Source organism: Pteropus medius, unplaced genomic scaffold (genome assembly GCF_902729225.1).
Source record: "Pteropus medius unplaced genomic scaffold, Ma_sr-lr_union100, whole genome shotgun sequence".
In the NCBI taxonomy this organism is placed as follows: Eukaryota; Metazoa; Chordata; class Mammalia; order Chiroptera; family Pteropodidae; genus Pteropus; species Pteropus medius.
In genome coordinates, this window is record NW_024344436.1 from 4,185,096 (window position 1) to 4,208,337 (window position 23,242).

The following is a 23,242-nucleotide window of genomic DNA, read 5'->3' on the forward strand; positions in this document are numbered from 1 at the left end:
AGGAAGGAAGGAAGGAAGGAAGGAAGGAAGGAAGGAAGGAAGGAAGGAAGGAAGGAAGGAAGGAAGGAAGGAAGAGAGAGAGAACACTGACTTCCTAATAAGTCTCTTCTAGAGCCAGGATATCATGCGAAACTTTTCAAAGTACCAAAGTACCTTTGGTATTCCTTTTCTCTCTGTTGCTGTTTTTCTCTGGCTCCTTTTATTTCCTCAAGGTGTAGCTGGGCTAATATCTCACTCATCTTCTCCCCTGAAGATGGCTCTTCAGAAAAGTTCTTTCTTAACAGCTTCTGCTCTTCAGCATAACGTTGCTGCTCTTTCTTTTTCTTAATTCTGAGAATAAAATCATAACATGGTGAGGAATTTCATAAAATCATTATTTTGAATTAGCTTCTAGGTCCAAATAACTCAAGAAATTCCCAGAAAAAGGGAGTCACGAAATCACTTTAACACCCCTAGAATAGCTTCGAAAACTCCTGACGACTGATTTGAGTTTATCCTATAGCTTATATGGCCAATGATTACTAACAAGAGTTTTTCTGTAAGAATCAAAGTATGAGAGCTTCCTTGGGTTAAAACTACAAGTAGAAAGAACTCCTGCTTTTGGCTAAAATCAGCCAACCAATCAACCAACCAACCAGACAAATACAAAAAAAAAAAAAAAAAAAAAAAAAGGTTTTCAAGATTATGGACATCGGGCAATAAAAGACAATGATCCTTGACAGGTAGAAAATAAACGAAGTGAGCCCTATAACTGTCAAGCTCACTGCCTCGAAAATTTCCAAGCCGTGGTACAAGGCAGAGCACTTGAGGTGCAGCCTAGTGGACTCCCTGAGTTGAGGAGATGGAGCTAAAAGTCCAGGGACACAAAGGCAACTAAAGTTCATAAGACATAATACCAAAGAGGAGAGAGTTGCTCAGAGAGATAACCCTAAAGATCTACAGAAGGTCTCCTTCTAAGACACAGCAGAGTACTATGCACGTATGTAAGAAAATGACCTGAGGCGAGGGACAGAACCATCCAAAAGGGTAACAAGGAACAGTGCCTTGTGTTCACACAGAGCAGGGAATAATGCCTGTTCCACCAGTCAGACTTGAAAAACTCATAACGCACAGGGCTTGGGCAGAGTTTTCACAATGATCTTACCTCAGTAGTGAGGAATAATCATTAGTCCTAGACTGAGCACTGCTCCAGACACATCTAACAAACTGTAAACCAAAGCCCCAAAGTAACTTAATTGCAACCCAAACCAAACCTCGGGAAAATTTATAAGAATATAAAGATATCCAGCAACCAATAAGGTAAAAAAACATAATGCTAGACATCTACAGAACTCACAGTTATTAGAATTGGCACATACGGACATTAAAACTATAGTCTGTATGTTCATAAAGTTAAGATATAAAGAAACAAATCAAACTTCTCAAGATGAAGACTATAATTTCTGAGATGAAAAATACACTAGAGAAGAGGCTTATATCTATTAAAGATATGGAATTTCTTTAATAACCTCCTAAAACAGAAAGCACCAGGCCCAGATGGGTTCACTGGTAAATTCTACAATTAAGGAAGAAATTACACCAATTCTCTACTATCTCTTTCAGAGGAAGGAATACTTTTCAACTCATTCCATGAGGCAAGCATTACCCTATTACCAAAACCAGATGAAAGATATTACAAGAAAAGAAAACTACTGACTGTTATTTCTTATTAACACAGAGGCAAAAATCTTCAAAAGTATTAACAAATCAAACCCAACAATGTATAAAAAAATTATGTGCCACAGAATACAAGGCTGTTTCAACATGAAAAAAATCAATTAATGTAATCTATCACATCAATGGGCTACTTAAGAAAAATCACATGATCCTATAGATGCAGGTAAAGCATCTGACAAAATCCAACACCATTTATGATTAAAAAAACAAAAAAACATAAAAACCCTCAGTAAACTAGGAATAGAGGGGAACTTCCTATACTTGATAAAGAATAGCTACAAAAAACCTATAGCTAATAACATACTCAAAAGTAAGAAACAAGACATTTTCCCACTAAGACCAGAAACAAGGCAAGGATTTCCCTTCTCACATTCCCTTTCAACATGATACTGGAAGTCCTAGCTAATGCAATAAGACAAGAAAGGAAATAAGACTTAAGGAATGAGAAGGAAGTACCAAAACTGTCCTTGTTCACAGATGCCCTAATTGTCTATGTTCTTCCAAACCTGATCTATAGATTCAATGCAATCCCAATAAAAATCCTAGCAAGTTACTTTATAAATATTGACAAACTGGTTCTAAAATTTATGCAGATAGGCAAAAGTCCCAAACTCAACACAATATTGAAGGAGAGGAACAAGGTTGGAAGACAGACACTACTCGACTTCAAATAAGTATATGAAAAGACGCTCCACATCATATATCATCAGGGAAATGCAAATTAAAACAACGAGATACCACTGCACATCTATTAGAACGGCCAAAATTTAGAACACTGACAATACCAAATGCTGACGAGGATGTGGAGCAATAGGTACTCTCATTCATTGCTGGTAGAAACGCAGTATGGCACAGCCACTTTACTAATTGTTCTCTTACCATATGATCCAACAATCATGCTACTTGGTATTTACTCGAAGTAGGTGAAAACATATCCACACAAAACTTGCACATTGATTTTTATAGGAGCTTTATTCATAATTGCCAAATCTTGGAAGCAACCAAGATGTCCTTCTGTAGATGAATGGATAAAATGTAGTATATCCAGCCAATGGAATATTATTTAGTGCTAATAAATAATGAGCTATCAACCCATAAAAAAGACTGGAGAAATTAAGTGGATATCACTAAGCGAAAGAAGCCAATCCGAAGTTTCATACTGTATGATTCCAACTATACGACATTCTGAAAATGGCAAAACAATGGAGACAGTGAAAAGATCAATGGTTGCCAGAAGTTGAGAGATGGGAAAGGAAAGAGGGATGAGTAGGCAGAGCACAGAGAATTTTTAGGGCAGTAAAACTATTCTGTATGATACTATGACGATGGATACATGTCATTATACATTTGTTCAAACCGAAAAATATACAACACCAAGAGTGAGCCCTAATATAAACTCTGGGTAATAATGATGTTTCAGTGTAGGTTCATCATTGTAACAAATGTACCATAGTAGGGGGAGATGCTGATAATGCAGTAGGCTCTTAATGTCAGGGGGGCAGGGAGTATATGGGAAATTACTGTACCCTCCTCTCTATTTTGCTGTGAACCTAAAACTTTTCAATAAAAATAAAGTCTTTATAAAAAAATACAATGGATGGGATTATCAGCAAATTAAATGTTGAGAATAAATCTGGAAGCACAACAACAGAAATTATCAAAATAAACCACAGAAAAAAATAATCCAAAAAAATAAAAAGCATAAAAAAAGAAAATAATCCAATTACAAAATGGGAAAAGGACTTGAATAGACATTTCTCCAAATGATCTATTAATGGCTAACAAGCATATGAAAAGATGCTCAACATCACTAATCATTAAAAAATGCAAACCAAAACCTCAATGATCTATCACCTCACACACATTAGAATGGCCGCTATCAAAAAACAAAACAAACAAGTGTTGGCAAGGATGTGAGAAACTGGAAAGAACTCTTGTGCATTGTTGATGGGATTGTAAAATGATGCCATTGCTTTGGAAAACAATATGGATATTCCTCAAAAATTAAAAATAGAACTACCATATGATCTAGCAATTCTACTTCTGGGACTATGTCCAAAAGAACTGAAAGCAGGGTTTGGAAGAGGTATTTGCACACCCATGTTCATGGCAGCACTATTCACAATAGCCAAGAGACAGAAACGACCCAAATGTCCATCTGCAGATGAATGGATAAACAAAATGTGGTGTGTGTGTGTGTGTGTGTGTGTGTGTGTACACACACACACACACACACACACACACAATCGAATATTAATATTTTCAGCTTTAAAAAGGAAAGAAATCCTGTCACATGCTATGTATAATATGGATGTTCTACTAAGTGAAGTAAATCACAAAAAGAGAAATACTGTATGATTTCATGTATATGAGGGTGTACAGTAGTCAAATTCATAGAAACAGATATTAAAAGAATAGGAGAATACTAAGAACAATTTTATGCCAATAAATTTGACAACTTAGATGAAATGACAAATTTGTTGAAAGACACAAACTACTAAAGCTTAATCAAGAAAAAAATAGATAACCTGAATAGCCCTGTCTATTATCAACATGGAAAATTAAGAATCTTTCCATAATGAAAAGTCCAGAACCATGTGGATTCACTGGTAAATTCTACCAAACATTTAAAGAAGAAATAACACCAATTCTACATAAACTCTTTCAAAAAAATTATAGAGACTACTTCCCTACTCATTCTATGAGGCCAGCATCACTCAGAAGCCAAAATCAGTCAAAGATATTACAAGAGAAGTACAATCCAGTATCTCTTAAAACACAGAGTTAAATCCTAAACAAAATTTTTAGCAAACCTAATCAAAGAATATATTAAAAGGATAATACACTATTACAAAGTAGGGTGCACCCCAGGAACACAGGGTTGGTTTAACATTCAAAAATCAAACAATGTTATTTATCATATGTAATATAGTGATTTATAATAAGAAATATATATATTTGATCTTCGTCCCCATTTCTGGCACAGAGCTCCTAAAACACTTAAAATTTCCTAAGTGATGAGAGTGACAAAGTTGTCTTTTGTTATGTTAATGAGTTGACTTTTGGACTGCACCTAAGGGTGGGGGATGGTTGCCAGTGGAGCCACCAAGTGCTTAGAAGGTTAGAACTTTCAGTCCTACCCCTGACCTCTGGGGAGAGGAGTGGGGCCGAAGATTGAATCAATCACCAATGGCCAATGAGTTAATCAATCATGACTTATGGAGGATCAATAATGATCCTCCATAAAAATTCAAAGAGCATCTGGGTTGGTGAACATGTGGAGATGAGGGAGAGTGGTGTGCCTGAGGAGGGCATGAAAGCTCCACGCCTCTCCCCACATTCTTGCCCTTTGTATCTGTTCCATCTGCCTGTTCCTGAGTTACATCCTCCTTTTTTACAATAAACCGGTGATCTAGTAAGTAACATGTTTCTCTGAGTTCTGTGAGCCTCTCTAGCAAGGAGAACGGGGTGTACGAAGTATAGATAAAAACCTGGCACCTGAATTGAGTCGCCAAGAAGTAGGTCACTGAAACCAAACCTCCAGTCTGTAGCTGGTTGGTCAGAAGCAAAGGTAACAAAACAGCCTGGGCTTGTGACTGGCATCTGAAGGGGTGGCGGGGGTGGTGCTGTCTTGTAGGACCAAACCCTTAACCTATAGAAACCTGATGCTATCTATGAATAGTGTCAGAATTTAGTTGAATTCTTGGACAGCCTACTGGCGTTTGAGAATTGTTCGTTGGTGTCGGGGACCCCTCCTCCAAGGTTGGAATTGAGTCTGGGAACCCAATTTACCATATTAACAAACTAAAAAAAGAAAAACTACAGTTGACACTTGTGAACAACATGGATTTGAACTGTGTGGGTCACTTATATGCAAATCTAAATCCATGTATTCAAGGGTCAACTGTGTGTACGTGTATGTGTGTGTATGACCATCTTACTAGAGAGAAAAAAAATTGACAAAATCCAACATTCATTCCTGATAAAAATTCCCAACAAACTAGGAAGAAAAGGAAGCTTCCTCAGTCTGATAAATGGCATCTATGAAAAAACTACAGCTAATATCATACTTAATGGTGAAAGACTAAATGCTTTCTCTTTCAGATCAGGGATTGTCCACTTTCATTACTTCCATTCAATATTTTACTGGAGGTTCTAGCCTGTGTAATCGGGCAAGAAAGAGAAATAAAAGACATCCAGATTAAAAGGAAGAACTGAAACTGTCTTTGTTTAAAGATGATCACTATGTTAAAAAATCCAATGGAATTGAGTTTAATAAGGTCTCAGGGTACAAGATCCATATCCAAAACTCAACTGTGCATTTCCATATATTAGCAACAAAAAAGTCAGAAATTGAAATTTTAAAAAATTCCATTTATAATAGTATCAAAAATATGAAATAATTAGGGATAGATCTGAAAAAAGATGTGAAAAACTATAACTATACGCTAAAAAACTATACGCTAAAAACTATAACTAAGAAAAACGATTAAAGAAGAGCTAAATAAAGGAGATGGCTTCTTCAAGGTTTATAAGACTCAACCTTGTTAAGATGTCAATTGTCTCCAAATTATCTATATATTCAACACAATCACAATCAAAATCCAAGAAGGCTTTTTTATAGTAATTGACAAACTGATTTTATAATTCAAAGGGCCTACAATAGCCAAGACAACTCTGCAGGGCAGGGGTTGGTGGGTGGGAATGGAGAGCTAACACTACCTGATTTCAAGCATTACTACAAAACTAATCAAAACATCATGGTATTAGCATAAAGAGAGACAAGTAGATCAATGGAACAGAAAACAAAGTCCAGAAATAAACTCATTCATATACGAATAACTGATTTTTTAACACCTTTACTGAGATATAATTTGCATACCATAAAGTTCACCATCACCACAATGTAATTTGAGAACATTTTCATCACCTCCAAAAGAAACATTGTACTCATTAACAGTCACTCTCCACACCCTCCCGGATAGCCCAGGCAACCACTAATCGCTGTCTCTAGATATTTGCCTATTCTAGACATTTCATATAAATGGGATCATACAATATGTGGCCTTTTGTGACTAGCTTCTTTCATTTGGCATAATGTTTTCAAAGTCCATCATGTTGTGTTGTAGCATGTATCAGCACTTCGTTCCTCTTTATTGCCAATATTCCACTGTATAGATATATTATTATTTTACTTATCTATTCATCCGTTTTTGGATATTTGGAATGCTTCCATTTCCTGGCTATTTTGAATAATGCTGCTATAAAAAATTTGTGTAAGTTTTTGGGTGGAAGGACATTTTCGGTTCTCTTGGTTATATACCCAGCAGTGAAATTGCTGATAAACATGGAAACTCTATGTTTAAACTTTTGAGAAACTGTGAAACTGTTTTTCAAAGTAACTATCATTTTACTTTCCCCATCAACAACATATGGCAATTCTAATTTCTCCACATTTTCATCAACACTTATTACTTGCCTTTTTTTATTATAGCCATTGTAGTGTGTTTGAAGTGTTATCTCATTGTGGTATCGACTTCCCCAATAATTAATGATGTTGAGAATCTTTTCATGTACTTATTAGCCATTTGTATATTTTCCTGTGAAATGTTTATTTAAATCCTTTGTTCTGGGTGAAATGTTTTTTAAATCCTTTGTCCACTTCTTAATTGGGCTGTCTTTTTATTATTGAGTTGTATGAGTTCTTTATATATTCTAAATACAAGTCTCTTATCAGATATATGATTTGCAAATATTTTCTATTCTGTAGTTTTTTCATTTTCTTCATGGTTTTTAATTCTGATGAAGTTCAGCTTACCAATCTTCTTTTATTATTTGTTCAATAGCTAATTTTTAAGAAATGCACCAAGGTAATGTGGTAGAGAAAGAATAGCCTTTTCAACAAATGAATGTCTACACACAAAAGAAATAAACTTCACACAATATATGAAAATTAACTCAAATTGGAACACAGATCTAAATGTAAAACCTAAAATGATAATCTTCTTGGAAGAAAACAAGAAAAAAAATTTTTGTGTTTTGGGGTTAGGTAAGGATTTCTTAAATATGACACCAGAAGTTTAATCTATTAAAAAAACAAATTGAAAAAAAAGGAATTCATCAAAATTTAAAACCTTTGCTCTTTAAAAGACAATATTAAGATGAAAAGAAAGCCACAGACTGGGAGAAAATTTTTACAAAGCATATATCTGACAAAGGACTTGTATCCAAATTATATTAAAGAACTCAAAATAAGACAACTCATATTAAAAATTTGGGTTTGAACAGACACTTCACCAAAAACAATGTACAGATGACAAGCACTTGAAAAGATGCTCAAGAGCTTTAGTCACTCAAGAAATGCAAACTGAAACCACAGTGAGATACTTCTACACATCTATTCAAATTGCTAAAATAAAAAAGACTGGCCATACCAAGTGTTGGTAAGTATGTAGGGACCTTGAATTCTCTTACACTACTGGCAATAATATAAAATAGTACAACCACTTTGGAAAACAGTGCAACAGTTTCTTTTAAAAATAAACTACATATCTATCATATGATCCAGCCTTCCCACTCCCAAGTATTTACCCAAGAGAAAAGGTAACATACTTCCACAGACTCATACATAAATGTTCACTGTAATAGACAAAAAAACTGGAACTAACCCAAATGTCCATCAACCTATGAATGGTTAAGCAAATTGTGGTATACCTATACAATGGAATACCATTCAGTTGCAAAAGAGAATGAACTCTTAATACACACAACAGGGATGAACCTCAAAATAGTTATTCTGAGTAAAAGTTGTTGGTCACAGGAATATACACTGTATGATTCCAGAAAACCCAAACTAATCTATAGTCACCTAAAACAAACCAGAGTTTGATTGGGGAGGAGGGGGACAGGGAGGGGCAGAAAAGAGGGACTACCAAGGGCATGAGGAAACTTTTAAGAAGGATACATACACTTACTATCTTGACTATGGTGGTGGTTTCATGTATGTGTGTGTGTGTGTGTGTGTGTGTGTACATATATACACATATATATGTATATATAAAGTATATACAAAGTATATAAAAACTTTGATGTTTTGACATATATATGTCAAACCTGAAATATATAATTAAACTTGAAATATGTGCAGCTTAGTGAACTTCAATTATGCTTATTTAAAAAAAACCACAAGTGGAGGAAATACATAGCTAATTGAGAAAATCATCAGAAACCTAAGAGCTTTTGTTAAGAAATATGACTGACTCAAGACTAGAGCTAATAAACATACGCTGATAATTTTAGTTGCTAAAAATTACTTTGAAACAAATGAGCTGTTGTTTTCTAAATAGTAGTATGATTTCAATTCACACTACACCTCTTCAATAAATCATGGACTGCTGAAAATTCTGGGCTTCTATCTATTCATGGCAGGCTATTTACTCCAGGGAGATTAAGGCTTTCCTTTTAGTTAGATTAACATAGGTATATGTTGGAAACCAGGAAGCCGTCCTACGAAGGCTGAAACATCAAGCACTGAAACAGTACAAGAGACATGGTAGTTGTGCTGTATGAGGAACTAAGTCCATTCAGATTCTGACAGCTAATCACTGGCCACATCTAGCAGAGTGACAAGCCCACTTTAAACAAGGATTTCTTACAACTGTTCTCCCCACTTGCTATTCTTTCCCGAGCTACAACTGCTTAAGTCTAAATTGAGTATTCCTCAAAGATTATAGAACGTAAACATAGCTTTTATGGTAGGATTCAAACTCAAATGCAATATAAAGTTGTAATAGAGTAGAGGTGAGAAATGTCATTATTGCAACTTGGGCAGAAAGGTATGTTTTTATATCAGTGAAGATCGAAATTTAAAAGCATATGAGGCAGTGTCCCAGGAATGTGAGAAAAGTGATGTAGGGAGAGGCCAAAACAGGCACATGCTCATTCACAATTGACTTTAAAATATATGTCTCCCTGCATACTTAAAAAGTACTAAAGTTAGAAGGCACGGCTAAGATCACAGGTGCTCTTGGCTAGGGATCTACATACATAGATATCTTATTTCAAAGAGAGCCAGTAAAGAAAAGTATTTTGAGGACATTCATATTTGCTTAGTTCAGTAACTTCTTACCTTGCGAAAAAGACAAATGGAAAAATATTTTTCTGTACATAATTAATCAAATTGAGGCTTTCGATGGTGAAATTTAAATGGACCCAAGAGAATGATAACAGAAAAGCTCAGTCACTGGTATAATTCTCTATACCAATTATTCTCCATACCAGTAAACTAAGAGCTTAAGGAAACAGGTCAGCATTGTTTTTCAAATGCTGATACCTTAGGTCTTAATAACAGGAGTTACTAGAAATGATGGAATCAGATACTCTCCACAGTCAAAAATCTTAAGAGTTGTCTACACTTTCTGTCTCTATTGCCTGTACTCCTCACCCACTCCAATATGGCTTTTAGACCCATTAATCACTCCATTGAAACAGCTCTCTCTAGGTCAATGGTGACTTACAGGTCATTTAATCCATCTAGCACATACATTCTCAACAGGGACAATATTGTACCCAAGAGGACAAAAATTAATTTAAGGAAGCAAAAAATCTTAGATATTAAAATAGTTTGTGACCCTTCAAAGTCATAGTACACGAACAGAAATAAAAGATATCTAGGCATTCTCCACTTCTTACTCTTTACCTTCTTCCCAGGTGACTTTACATATGTCCTCTGCTTCAGTGACCATCCACTACCACCTGTAACTCATAAAGCTACAGTTCCATCACAGACCATTCACCTGAGATTCAAACCTATTTAAGCACCTACCAATTTGACATCTCCACTTGCGTGTCTCAAAGGTATTTTTCTGGGAAAAAAATCCACAGCTTTGGTCAGAATCTCATGTTAAGAACTTCTGCCATGCAGTAGTTTCAGAAAGGATCATAAAATAAAAAATGACAAAGCTAATTTAAAAAGCTGATATAAACAAGTTTTTATTCTTCTCTGAGATCTTTAAGGTCTCTTGCATAAATAAACCTTTTACTTATACACAATAGAAACTAAACTAGGTCATAAATCAACATGTCAATATACGGATTTTTTTTCTCCAGAGTACTGACATGAATACAATTATAGCAGTTCTCTGGTGTGCCGAAACGTATCTGAAATCAGTGTCAGACTTCTGTAAAAAGGAGTAAGAATTACGTACAAGGGAACTCCCATAAGACTGTCAGCTGATTTCCCAGCAGAAAATTTGCAGGCCAGAGAGACTGGCATGAAATATTCAAATGATGAAAAACAAGAACCTATAACCAAGATTATGCTCCCCAGCAAAGCTATCATTTAGAATTGAAGGACAGATAAAGAGCTCCTCAGACAAGGAAAAACCAAAGCAGTTCACCACTGAATCAGTATTATAAGAAATATTAGAGGGACTTTTTTAAGAAGGGAAGAAAATAAAAATTATGAATAACAAAATGGCAATAACTACATACCTATCAGTAATTACTTTAAATGGAAATGGATTAAGTGCTCTAATCAAAAGACACAGTGTGGCTGAATGGATAAGAAAAAAAAGACCCATACATATGTTGCCTACAAGAGGCTCACTTCAGATAGAAAGACACACAGAGGAGCCAGGTCTTTGAGTACTAGCTCACCTGTGTCTCCGGGCTTGGCACCATTTCTTTAAATAAAGCTCTGCTTTCTTGGAAGGCAGGCAGGCAGGCAGGCAAGAAGGAATGAAGAAGGAAGGCAGGAAGGAAGGCAGGAAGGAAGGCAGAAGGAAGGAAGGAAGGAAGGATCTGAATGAAGGAAGGAAGGCAGGCAGGCAGGCAGGAAGGAAGAAGGAAGGGAGACAAAGAGATGGAAAGAAAAAGGATGGAAAAAGATATTTCATGCAAATGAAAATGAAGAAGAAGCTGGGGTAGCAGTACTTATATCAGACAAAATAACCTTTAAAACAAAAGCTATACAAGAGCCAAAGAAGGACATTTCATATACAAGAGCTAAGATATGGAAGCAATAGAAGTGTCCATCAATAGATAATTGGATAAAGATGTGGTACATATATACAACAAAACATTACTTGGCCATAAAATAAGAATGAAATCTTACAATTTGAAACAATATGAATGGATCTAGAGGGTATTATGATAAGTGAAATAAGTCAGACAAACATCATATGATTTCACTTATATGTGGAGTCTAAAGAACAGAATAAACCAACTAACAAAACAGAAACAAAGTCAGACAGAGAACACACTGCTAGTTGCCAGATTGGTGAGTTGGGGCGGCGGCGAGGTCAGCTGGGAGGCTGAGGGAAAAGGTAAAGGGATTAAGAAGTGCAGATTGGCAGTTACGAAGTAGTCACAGGGATGTAAAGTACAGCATAGGGTATACAGTCAGTAATAATGTAATAACTATGTATGGTGCCGGGTGGGTAGTAGATTTATGGGGGGATCACTTCTTAAGTTATATAAATGTCTAACCCCTATGCTGTACATCTGAAACTAATGTAATGTCAACTATGCTTTGAAAAAAAATTTTTTTTAAAGGAGTAAGAATATAAAACATTGCTACCCAGGGTGTTTGCACAACGAAACAAGTAGACATCAATATTTACATTCTGAAGAGACTCCTGAAAATAAAGTGATATCACAGGCAAACTGCATTAAAAATATATTCTTATAATTTCAACAGCTCAAAAATTCTCCTTGTTACTCAGTCATCTGCCATATGATAAAGCCACACTAATCCTTTACACAGTTAACTAAAACAGAGACCTGGAACCAAAAATGAAGGCTATCTTTTTAGCTCTATGGATTCTTTCTTCTAGAGTAATCACAGAAATTGGCCAACACCAATATTTTCAAATAATAGGAATTCTGCTTCTAAGATTAAGAAACAGGTTTATTTCAGGGTTAAGAGAGGTAACCTGTTAGAAAAATAACTCCTCAAGGAGGAGGAAGAAATCTTCCTCTTTGGCACAACAGGATTGAGGTCTAATCTAATGGTCTAAATCTTTGCCTGCTGATCCTGTTTTTCTGTTCAACCTTTTTCTCCTCCTCATTTTCTGATTCTGATAGTATTCTTCCTTAGTGATTTCTGAAATCATTACTAAAAAGAACTTAATATTTCCTACTAGACTCTCTACTTGGATTTCCTTTAAGCACATCAAACCCAGTATGCTTCAATCTAAACGTATCCTGTCCACCTCTACCGACCTCCTTCCTGGCAAATCTGTTTCATTGTATACCATGTACCTTGTTGCCTAAGCCATAAACTTGGGACTGATATTTGAATTCTCTAACAAAATCTTATCAATTTTATCTCTTATGCTCTTAACACCACCTCCTCCTCATTGCCTCCCCAGCCCTGGCTTATCTGAAAGGCCGTGTTACAGACACCAAAGAGGTTAGGTGATGGAGTCAAATAAATCTGGGGTTGAATCTCGGTTCTGCTATTGCTAAGTGTGATCTTAAATGCAGGCAAATTACTTAACCTCTCTAGGGTTCATTTTCTCATCTATTAAATGAAAAGAATAAAAATTACCTCATAAGGTTATTGAAGTGAGGAAATGACCTAATGCCTCTAAAACACTCAACACTATGCCTGGCACATTGTAAACACTCAATGAATGGTAGCTACCACTAGCCTGCAGGACTATCAATAAATGAGATGATAATCTATGTGCAGTGCTTGACACACAGTAAGGGTTTAATACGTAATAATCTTTTTTTAAAAAATCAATTTTACCTCTCATCTTCTAAGTATATTACTTCAATAATCTCCTAACATCTAGTTTTAGTCATGTTATCTATTCCCCACAACGCCTCTAAATGGCTCCTGTTTTCAGGATAAAATCCAAATTCTTTCTCATGACACAGCTTTTTATGATCTCATCTTTCCTTATTTCTTAAGACTCACCTCTTGCCATTACATTAGGCCCAATCTCATCAAAATCAGAAGTGTCATTTTCTCTCAAGAGTCACTGCTTTTACAGTGCTAGTTCCTTTGCCTAGAATTCCCATACATTCTTTTCCCCAATCCAATTCCCATTTTTTCTCATACTACTGCTTCTAATCCTTCAAAACACAGCCCAGAAAGTCTTCCTTGTCCTTCTGCTACATCATACCCCCAAATTTGTGTTCAAAACACAGTCTCTGTGCTCTCGTACAGTCTTACACCTTTTTTCTTCTAATGTTACAAGAAATATTTTATTTTACTAATATTTTACTTGAGTTTTTCATGAGAGATTGGTCTGTAATATGGCTTTCTTATACTGTCCTTGTTAGGTTGGTACTACACTGGCCTCTGGTTATACTGGCCTCTATAATTATTTTGGAAGTATTCCCTATTTTTCATTCTCTGGTGTAACTTTTTCCCTTAAGTATTTGGCAAATAACATTTATTGAGGACATACTATGTAGCAGGTTATGAATGAAGCACATTTACATGTTACCTCATTTAATCCTCACAGCAACTTTATGAGGTATATATCATTACAATCCCCATTTTATAGAGAAGAGACTGAGGCTCATAGAGGTAACACTCCCAAAGCTGCATGGCTGGTAGGTAGCAGAGCAGGGATTTGAACACATATCTCTCCATGTTCTTAACCACATGCTATATTGTCTTGTAATACTTAATATATGGTATTATAATTATCTATTCATTTATCTGCCTGCCCATTAGTAAGTGAAATCTAGCTAGTAATATCCCTGAAGAGTGGGATCATGTTTTTTGCACCCCCTAAGTCTAGCATCATGTCTACCAGTATATAGATGCTCAATAAACAGCTACTAAATGAACAAAATGTATCATTTGATTCTTATTAAAACTAGATGAGGTAAAGCAGCTTTCATCAATTCCTGTTTAGAAAGCAGATATAGTTCATTTTAGAATGCTGCTGAAGTGGTTTTGACTTTAAGTTAAATCATATAACCTCCATGAAAAGAAGGCATAAATGATTTAGTTTCTTCAACAGGAAAAAAGCAAAAAATATTTTTTAATTATTTGCAAACTATCTACAAGATTTAATTTTATGATACCGTCTGTAAGACAGAGACCTTCATATTTCTTCTGAGGTTGTGTATAAATCCAAGAAGAATAAGATTATTCAGTGAGAAATGGCAATAAACCAAAAGCCTCAAGTAGAAAAGCTTTCAAAAAAGGTCAGCAGTATAGTTAAAGAAGAATTCCCTACCGATTATGCCATGTGGTAGACATGTCATAAGAAGATTTAGGTTAGACATAAAATACCCAGAGCAGGGATGTCTTGGCTTCAGTTAAATGAACTGAACTAAATTTCCATTCTGTCATCTGCCGGATGAGTCTGTAAAATGCTTATACATGGGCACTATAGAAATGAACGTATTTCTAATGCAGATCAGATCTTAATTATGCTAAATGACTAGGTTATAGTAAGACAAATCTGGCTTACATATAAGAATGAACTTCCTGAGAGCCAAAGTCCTTAGATGCTGAAATTGTTATCCAGGGAGATTATATTACTATATATGCTAAAGAACATTAAGAATAGAAAAGGTCTTTTAAATATTTAAATAGAATTCTGCCTAAAGGTTACCCTAGACAACTTCATGAGGAAACCTCTATCTGGAAACACACACACACACACACACACACACACACACACACACACACACAATACTTCACACACACTTTTTACATGGCAGTTTTTATATGTTGCTTTAAGGACAATAATATTATAACACATCTCAAAGGGGATAAAAAGCATGTGACAATAAAACATACCAGAGGAACTATTATACACCTCACAGGAAAACCATTCTCATTAGTGAATTGACAGACAAACATTTCTCTATTGAAAAATAAACAGAGTATTCACCAGCAAGGAGCCCCTTACAATGTAGATATTGCTTAGGCTCCCAAAGTCAAAAATACTCATGATATAAAAATTGAGAAATTAAGAAATGCAGAAAGAAGTGGAAAAAAATGATCTACTTCTATCATCCAAAGACATTCTTAAACATCTTGGAATGTTTTAGTCGCTTTTTTTCATCATCGTTTCTGTTGAAAAAGCTTTCTTTCCATGGGGTCCATGGCTTGGGAGAAGTTCAAGGGTATTTAAGAAGCTGCTCTGGGGCAGGAGGCAGAGGCTCAGGCAGAAGCTCCAAAGACAAGGGCCTTCAGTAGTGCCCCTCAAAGGTCACTGGGCTAACATATTACATGGATTTTTACATTTATGTTCATGAGAGAAGTAAGTCTGTAACGCTGCTCTCTTGTAATGCCCTTGGCCAGTCTGGTATTAAGGTTATTCTGGCCTCTACAATTATTTGGGAAATATTTCCTGTTTTCTATTCTCTAGAATAGCTTATGTAAAACTTAGAGATATTTTTCCCTGAAATATTTGGAAAGAATCCGTTAGGGAAGACATCTGACCCTGGACCTGAGCCTGAATTTTTCTTTTTTTGATAAGATTTTCAATTAACTGACTTAAGTCCTTTAAGTGATATGAGATTACTCAGGTTTCTGTTTCTTCTTGCATCCATTTTCATTTTTTAAAAGGCATTTATCTATTTCATCAAAATGATGATATTTTTACTGTAAAGTTCAGACTATCATTTAATGGTACTAGGTTCTGTGGTAATGGCTCATTTTCATTCCTAATATTGGTAAATTGTGTTTTCTCTCTTTTCTTTTGACTGATTAGTAAAAGTGATATATCCCTTGCAAAATTAAATTTTCAAAGAATCAATTTTGGCTTTGTTGATTTTCTCCATTGCACATTTGTTGACTTTTCATTGTTTCTGCTCTCTTTATTTCTTCTAGTTTGACTTGCTATTTTTTCCCAGCTTAAGATACAAATTTAAAACATTAATTTTTGGTCTTTTTCACTTTTTATCATAAATTGCAATTAAAGCTTAAACATTTCCTCTAAGCATCTGACAAGTTTTAATGTTTTATCTTCATTATTTTCTTCAAAGTACTTCCTAATTTCTGTTGTAATTTTATCTTTGACCCAGAATTCTTTAAAAATATACTGCTTGTTGCTTTCTAGCTTAATATCATTATAACCAGAGACAATACTGTAAAAAGTAACCCAGGATATGACCAATTTTGATAAATGTGCCATAGGCACTTGAAAATAATATGTTCTGTCACTGTTCTGTGTTTTTACGAATATGTTTTCATTTTCTTCTTGAGGGAATATCTGGCAGTAAAGTGGCTGGGTCACAGAGTTAGATGTGTGTTTAACTATATAAAATTCTAAACAGTTTTCTAAAGTAGTTGTGCTCTTTTCCACTTTCACTACCAATTCATGAGTTACAGCTAATCTACATCCTTGCCAATATCTGGTATTGTTAAAGTGAGGTTTTTTTTTTTTTTTAAAGTTTGTTCCAGTGAATATAAATAGGTATCTCATTGTGCATCTACTGAGTTCCTATTTTAAGATATATTTCTTTTCTAGACTTTCTATTTGCTTCCATTTTAGATTTCAGCTCTCTGGTGAAAATCTCCATATTTTCATCTATTTTCCTCATCTTTTCCTCTATTTACTTGAGCATATTAATCAATTGTTTTAAAGTACTTATATGCTAACGCTAATATCTGTGTCACCTATGGGTCTGCTTCTGCTGTCCCTTCTTTCTCTTGGCTTTTGGTCTTCTGGTCCTATCTTTTGACATGCCTAGAAAATTTTAATTGAATGCCAAATATTGTTTTAAAAAATTTTAGAGGCTCCAAACGATGTTATCTATGACCAGAAAGAGTTCACCCCTTCTCTGCTAGGCAGATAGGGCAGGGTTCATCACTTTAATCCAATAAAGCACACAGTAGAATCAAGGCTGCTTTGCAGTTTGGGTAAGGCTTTTACAGTTGGTTAGACCATCTTCTTAGTGTATGGCTCTCTTCATGGCTTTCAACTGAAAGCTTGGTATATTGGGTCCTTATTCTTCTACCTCATTATGGTGTGGCTTGAACTCTGTATCTCCTCAGCATGATAAAACTAAAGAAAATTTCTCTCCACTTACCAGATGTTTTCAACTTAGCCCTTCAGCCTTCTTTTTAGCACAAATTTAGACCTGAGGAGAAAACTGGTAAAGTGTTTGAGACTCCCTCTCAAATCTCCAGGTTTCTTAATTCAGTTCCTGAAGACTAGAAGAAGTTTTGCTTGTTTCTCTCTTCCCCAGAATTAGTTCTGTGCTTGGTCCCAATTCATATTGAAACATATACTGAAAATTCCTAAAGAAATCTTTAGTTCCCATTTCTCCCAAAACTCTAGTTCCTTATTTCCAAAAAAAAATGTATAAGTCAGCCCTCCCTTAATATTTCACAGGCTTCTCAAATTCCATGTGCAAAGCTGAACTCACTAGCTTCTGGTCAAATCTGTTCTTTGGTGCACTCCCTATCTATGTTAACGGTATTACCATTCATTCAGCTATCCAAGACGAAAATCGGAAATTACCTTTGACTCCTTTCTCAACACCAAACCCAACTGATTGATCATTGGGTTACATGGATTCTACTTCTTAAATTTTATTAAATATATGACTCTCTGTTCCAATGCCCTCATCATCTTGTACCTTAGCTACTATAATAACTTCTTAACTGGACTCTTTGCCTTAGTTTTTTCTTTCCTCTCCAGACCATTTCATATTCTGCTGCTGGAGTGATCTTCCTAGAATCTTCTGCCTTAAAATCTTTCAACAGCTTTGTCAGAGCCGTTCTGCCACTTCGCTTCCACCAGTTTAGCCACTCCAAGGTTACAGTTTCCCAGACATTTCTTTATACTTTCATACTAAGTTTTTTGACCATCTAGCAAATTCCAATTTGTCCTTCAAGACCTAGCTTGAGTATAAACTCATCTATAAAGCCTTTCCTGACCTCCCTAGACTGTCCCTGCCTCACTTTTTATGTAGTATTATAATTATTATTCTTGTCACTGTTTCTCCAATTGTCTGGTCTCTCTTGGTGCTTATCCTATTCACCAGCAGCAGCAGAAGCATTATCATCATAATTGCCATCACCATCATTGTGGTAATAGGTATTGCTTATTGGGATTTTATGATACAATGTTACTTTAAATACAATGTTACTTTAGATACATTTATTCACTTAATTCTATCAACGACCTAGAAGATAAGCATTATAATCCTCATTTTATATTGCATGCCAACTAAACTTTAACAAAAAAATTTTTTTACAAAGGACTAGAAATGTAATGTACAACATGACAACTATAATCAATACTGATGTATGCAAGCTGTTTAGAGAATACAGACCTTAATCACAAGGAAATCTCATCACAAGGGAAATCTTTTTTTTTCTGTATCTATATAAGATGATGAATGTAAACTAAAGTTATTGCATTATTCATTTCATAGCATATGTTAAGTCGAATCATTTAAGGCTGTACACCTTAAATATATACAGTGCTGTATGTTAACAATATCTCAATAAAACTGAGGAGTGGAAAAAAGAATATTGAGTCTCCGTGGTGAAGAAATGTGCTCAAGGTTACAGAACTAATACTAATAAGTGGCAAATTCAAATCTAAGTTTTTTTAATTCTAAATTTGTACTATGAACCGCTACCCGGCCACATATTCAAGTTTTACATTCTCGGTATATAGTACAGTACCTGGCATATTGTAGGCTCTCAATAAATGTTTATTTTAAAGGTTTAAAGAGCCAAACAAGAAAATATATGAAAGCTCTTGAATATTATAAACTTTGCATGAATATTATTATTTTCTTCCACCCTCACACAGTTTATATTGATTTTTCTACTTCTCCATCTCTATCCACTTCCCCAGTAAACACACATTTAACCATCTAGGCCCAACTGAAATGTAAAAATTTCTCTAACTCTCCAGAATGAATAGTAATCCCACTTCTGTGATCTTAGGGACTCTGTACCTACTTCTTCTATTATACTAATTATATTACTTATTTGTATACAACTGTTCTCCCATCAAACTTAGATTATGAGTTCTTCAAGAAACAAACAAACAAAAAAACATATCTTTTAAATCTTTGTATTGCCTGTGCCCAGGACAGCACCAGGATATGAAAAATGCCAAATTAATATTTGCTGAATAAACGCAGAATCACTCTCAGACCTGAATAAGAGGGGATGATGTCCTTGCCTAGGAACTCAACATTTTTCCCTTCAACTTCGATAAGATAAAACTGACAGATAACACTGTATAACTTTAAGGTATACAATGGGATGATTTGATAATACATGTATACTGTGAAATGATTAGCACGATAAAGTTAATTAACACACCCATCACCCCACATGGTTACCTTTTGCATGTGTGTACGTGAGAACATTTAAGATCTACTCTCTTAGCAAATTTCAAGTACGTCATAGACTATAACTACAGTCATCATGCTGCACAATACGAGATCCCCAGAACTTACTCACTTACGTATGAAAGTTTGCACCTCTGACCCACATTCACATTCGCCCACTGCCAGAACTGGCTACCACCAATCTATTCTGTTTCTCTGAGTTTGACTTTTTTAGATTGCATATGTGAGATCATAAAGTATTTGTCTTTCTCTGACTTATTTCACTTAACATCATGTCCTCAAAGTTCATTCATATTTTCACAAATGGCAGCATTTTCTATTTTTTCATGCTGACATATATGTATACCACATTTTCTTTATCCATTCACCAGCTGGCAAACATTTAGGTTGTTTCCATGTCTTGGCTATTGCAAATAATGCTGCAGTGAACATGGAGGTGCAGATAGCTCTTTGAGATAGCAATTTCATTTCCTTTGGATATATACTCAGAAGTGGAATTACTGGATAATATGGTAGTCCTATTTTTAATTTTTTGAGGAATAACTATACTGTTTTCCATGGTGGTTATACCAATTTACATTCCCACCAACAGAACACAAAGGGTCCCTTTTCTCCACATTCTTGCCAGCACTTATTCCATGTCTTCTTGATCATAGCCATTTAAACAGGTGTGAGGAGATAGCTCATTATAATTTTGATTTGCATTTCCCTGATAGTGATGTTGAGCACCTTTTTATGTACCTGTTGGTCGCCTGTATGTCTTCTTGGGAAAATGTCTATTCAGGTCCTTTGCTCATTTTTTTAACTGGGTTGTTTGGTCTTTTTTTCTATTGAGTTGTGTGAATTCCTCAGCAATGAACCCCTTATCAGATATACAGTTTGCAAATATTTTCTCTCATCCTACAAGTTGAATGTTCATTTTGTTGAAATGAAATACTTTGCTGTGCAGAAGCTTTTAAGTTTGATGCAATCCTACTTGATTATTTCTGCTTTTGCTGCTTGTGCTTATGGAGTCATATCTGAAAAATCATTGCCAAGAACAACGTCAAGGAGCTTATCCTTATGTTTTCTTCTAGGAATTTTACAGTTTCAGGTCTTACATTCGAGTCTTTAATTCATTTTGAGTTGATTTTTTATGGTGTAAGAAAGGGGTCCAGTTTCATTCTTTGGCATGTGGATACCAAGTTTTCCTACCACCATTTATTAAAGAGACTATCCTTTCCCCATTGTATACTCTTGGCTCCTCTGTTGCAAATTAAGTGACTTATTTCTGGGCTCTTTATTCTGTTACATTGATATATGTATATATCTATATCTGTTTTAATGTCAATATAATACTGTTTTGATCACTATAGCATTGTAATATAGTTTGAAATCAGGAAGTATGATATCTCCAGCTTTGTTCTCCTTACTCAAGAATGCTTTGACTTTTAGGGTCATCTGTGGTTCCACACATATTTTAGTATTGTTTTTCCTATCTCCGCCTTTGGAATTTTAATAGGGACTGCACTGAATATGTAGATCTTTGGGTAGTATGGGCAGCTAAAAAAATATTAATTCTTGCAATCCATGAACATGGAATATCTTTCCACTTATTTGTGTCTTCAATTTCTTTCATCGATGTTTCATAGTTTTCAGTGTACAGTTCTTTCGCTTCCTTAAATTTATTCCTAAGTATTTTATTCTTTTAGATGCTACTGTAAATAGGATTGTTTTCTTAATTTCTCTTCCTAATAATTCATTATTAGTGTATAGAAACGCAATTGATTTTTGTAAATTAATTTTGTATCTTGCAACTTTACTGAATTCATTAATTAGTTCTAACAGGTTTTTGGTGGAATCTTTAGGATTTTCTCTCTACATTTCATGTCATATGCAAACAGTGACTGTTTTAATTCTTCCTTTCCAATTTAGATGCATTTCACTTCTTTTTTCTTGCCTAACTGCTTGGGGTAGGAATTCCAGCACTATATTAAATAAAAGGGGCAAGAGTGGGCAACCTTGTCTTGTTCCTTATCTTAAAGGGAAAGCTTTCAGCTTTTCACCATTCAGTATGATGTTAGCTGTGGCACTGTCATATATGGCCTTCATCATGTTGAGGTACGTTCTCTCTATAGCCAGTTTGTTGAGAGTTTTTATCATGAAAAAATGTTGAGTTTTGTCAAATGCCTCTTCAGTATCTATTGTTATGATCACATAATGTTTAGCTTTCATTTTGGTAATGTGGTGTATCATACTGGGTGATTTGCGGATGTTGAACCATCCTTGCATACCTGGAATAAATCCCACTTGATCATGGTGTATGATCTTTTTCAAGTATTGTTGAATTCAGTTTGCTAATATTTTGCTGAGACTTTCTGCATTTCTGTTTATCAGGAATACTGTTCTTGTCTGGTTTTGGTACCAGGTTAATGCTGGCCTCATCATGATTTTGGAAGTGTTCTCTCCTCTTTTATTTTCTTAAAGAGTTTGAGGAGGGCTGGTGTTCTTCCTTCGATGGTAGAATTCACCAGTGAAGACATCTGGTCCTAAATTTGTGTTTGTTGGGAAGTTTCTGAGTATGGATTCGATCTCCATACCTGAAATTGGTCTGTTCAGATTTTCTGTCCCTTCATAATTCAGTCATGATAGGCTGCATATTTCTAGAATTCAACTATTTCTTTTAGACTGTCCAATTTGTTGGCATAAAACTGTTAATAGTAATCTCTTATGATCCTTTGTGTTTCTGTGGTGTCAGCTGCAATGTCCCCTCTTTCATTTATAATTTTATTTGAATCTTCTTCTTTTTCTTGGTTAATGTAGCTAAGGATTTTCAAATTTGTTTCTTTTCAAAAAACCAATTCTTAGTTTCATTGATCTTTTCTATTTTTTCCTATTCTCTACTTCCTTTATTTCTACTCTTTATCATTTCTTTCCTTCCAACTTTGGACTTAGTTTGCTTTTCTTTTACTATCCTTGAGGGTAAGGTTAGTCTGTTTGAGATCTTTCTTTTTTCTTAAAAAAAGTATGTGTAGCTATAAACTTTCCCCTTAGAACTGCATCTCATAAGTTTTGGAATGTTGTGTTTTCATTTTGTTTGTCTCACTATTTTTTAATTTCTCTTTTGCTTTCTTCTTGGATCCATTGGTTGTTGTGGAGTGTACTGCTTAGTTTCCATGTATTTGTGAATTTTTCAATTTCTTGTTATTGATTTCTAGTTTCGTATCATTGTGATTAGAAATGA

The 23,242-nt window shown here is 35.0% G+C and overlaps 1 protein-coding gene across 8 annotated transcripts in view; it reads right to left on the bottom strand.

Moving 5' to 3' along the window:
• The window catches only part of CCDC15 (coiled-coil domain containing 15), a 65,478-nt gene that overhangs the window by 2,559 nt on the left and 39,677 nt on the right, over positions 1-23,242 (bottom strand). For all 8 annotated transcript variants that reach the window (XM_039872796.1, XM_039872802.1, XM_039872799.1 and 5 more), the window contains one exon: positions 154-330. In XM_039872796.1, coding sequence (XP_039728730.1) covers positions 154-330 — 177 coding nt within the window. The remainder of the gene's footprint in view (positions 1-153; positions 331-23,242) is intronic.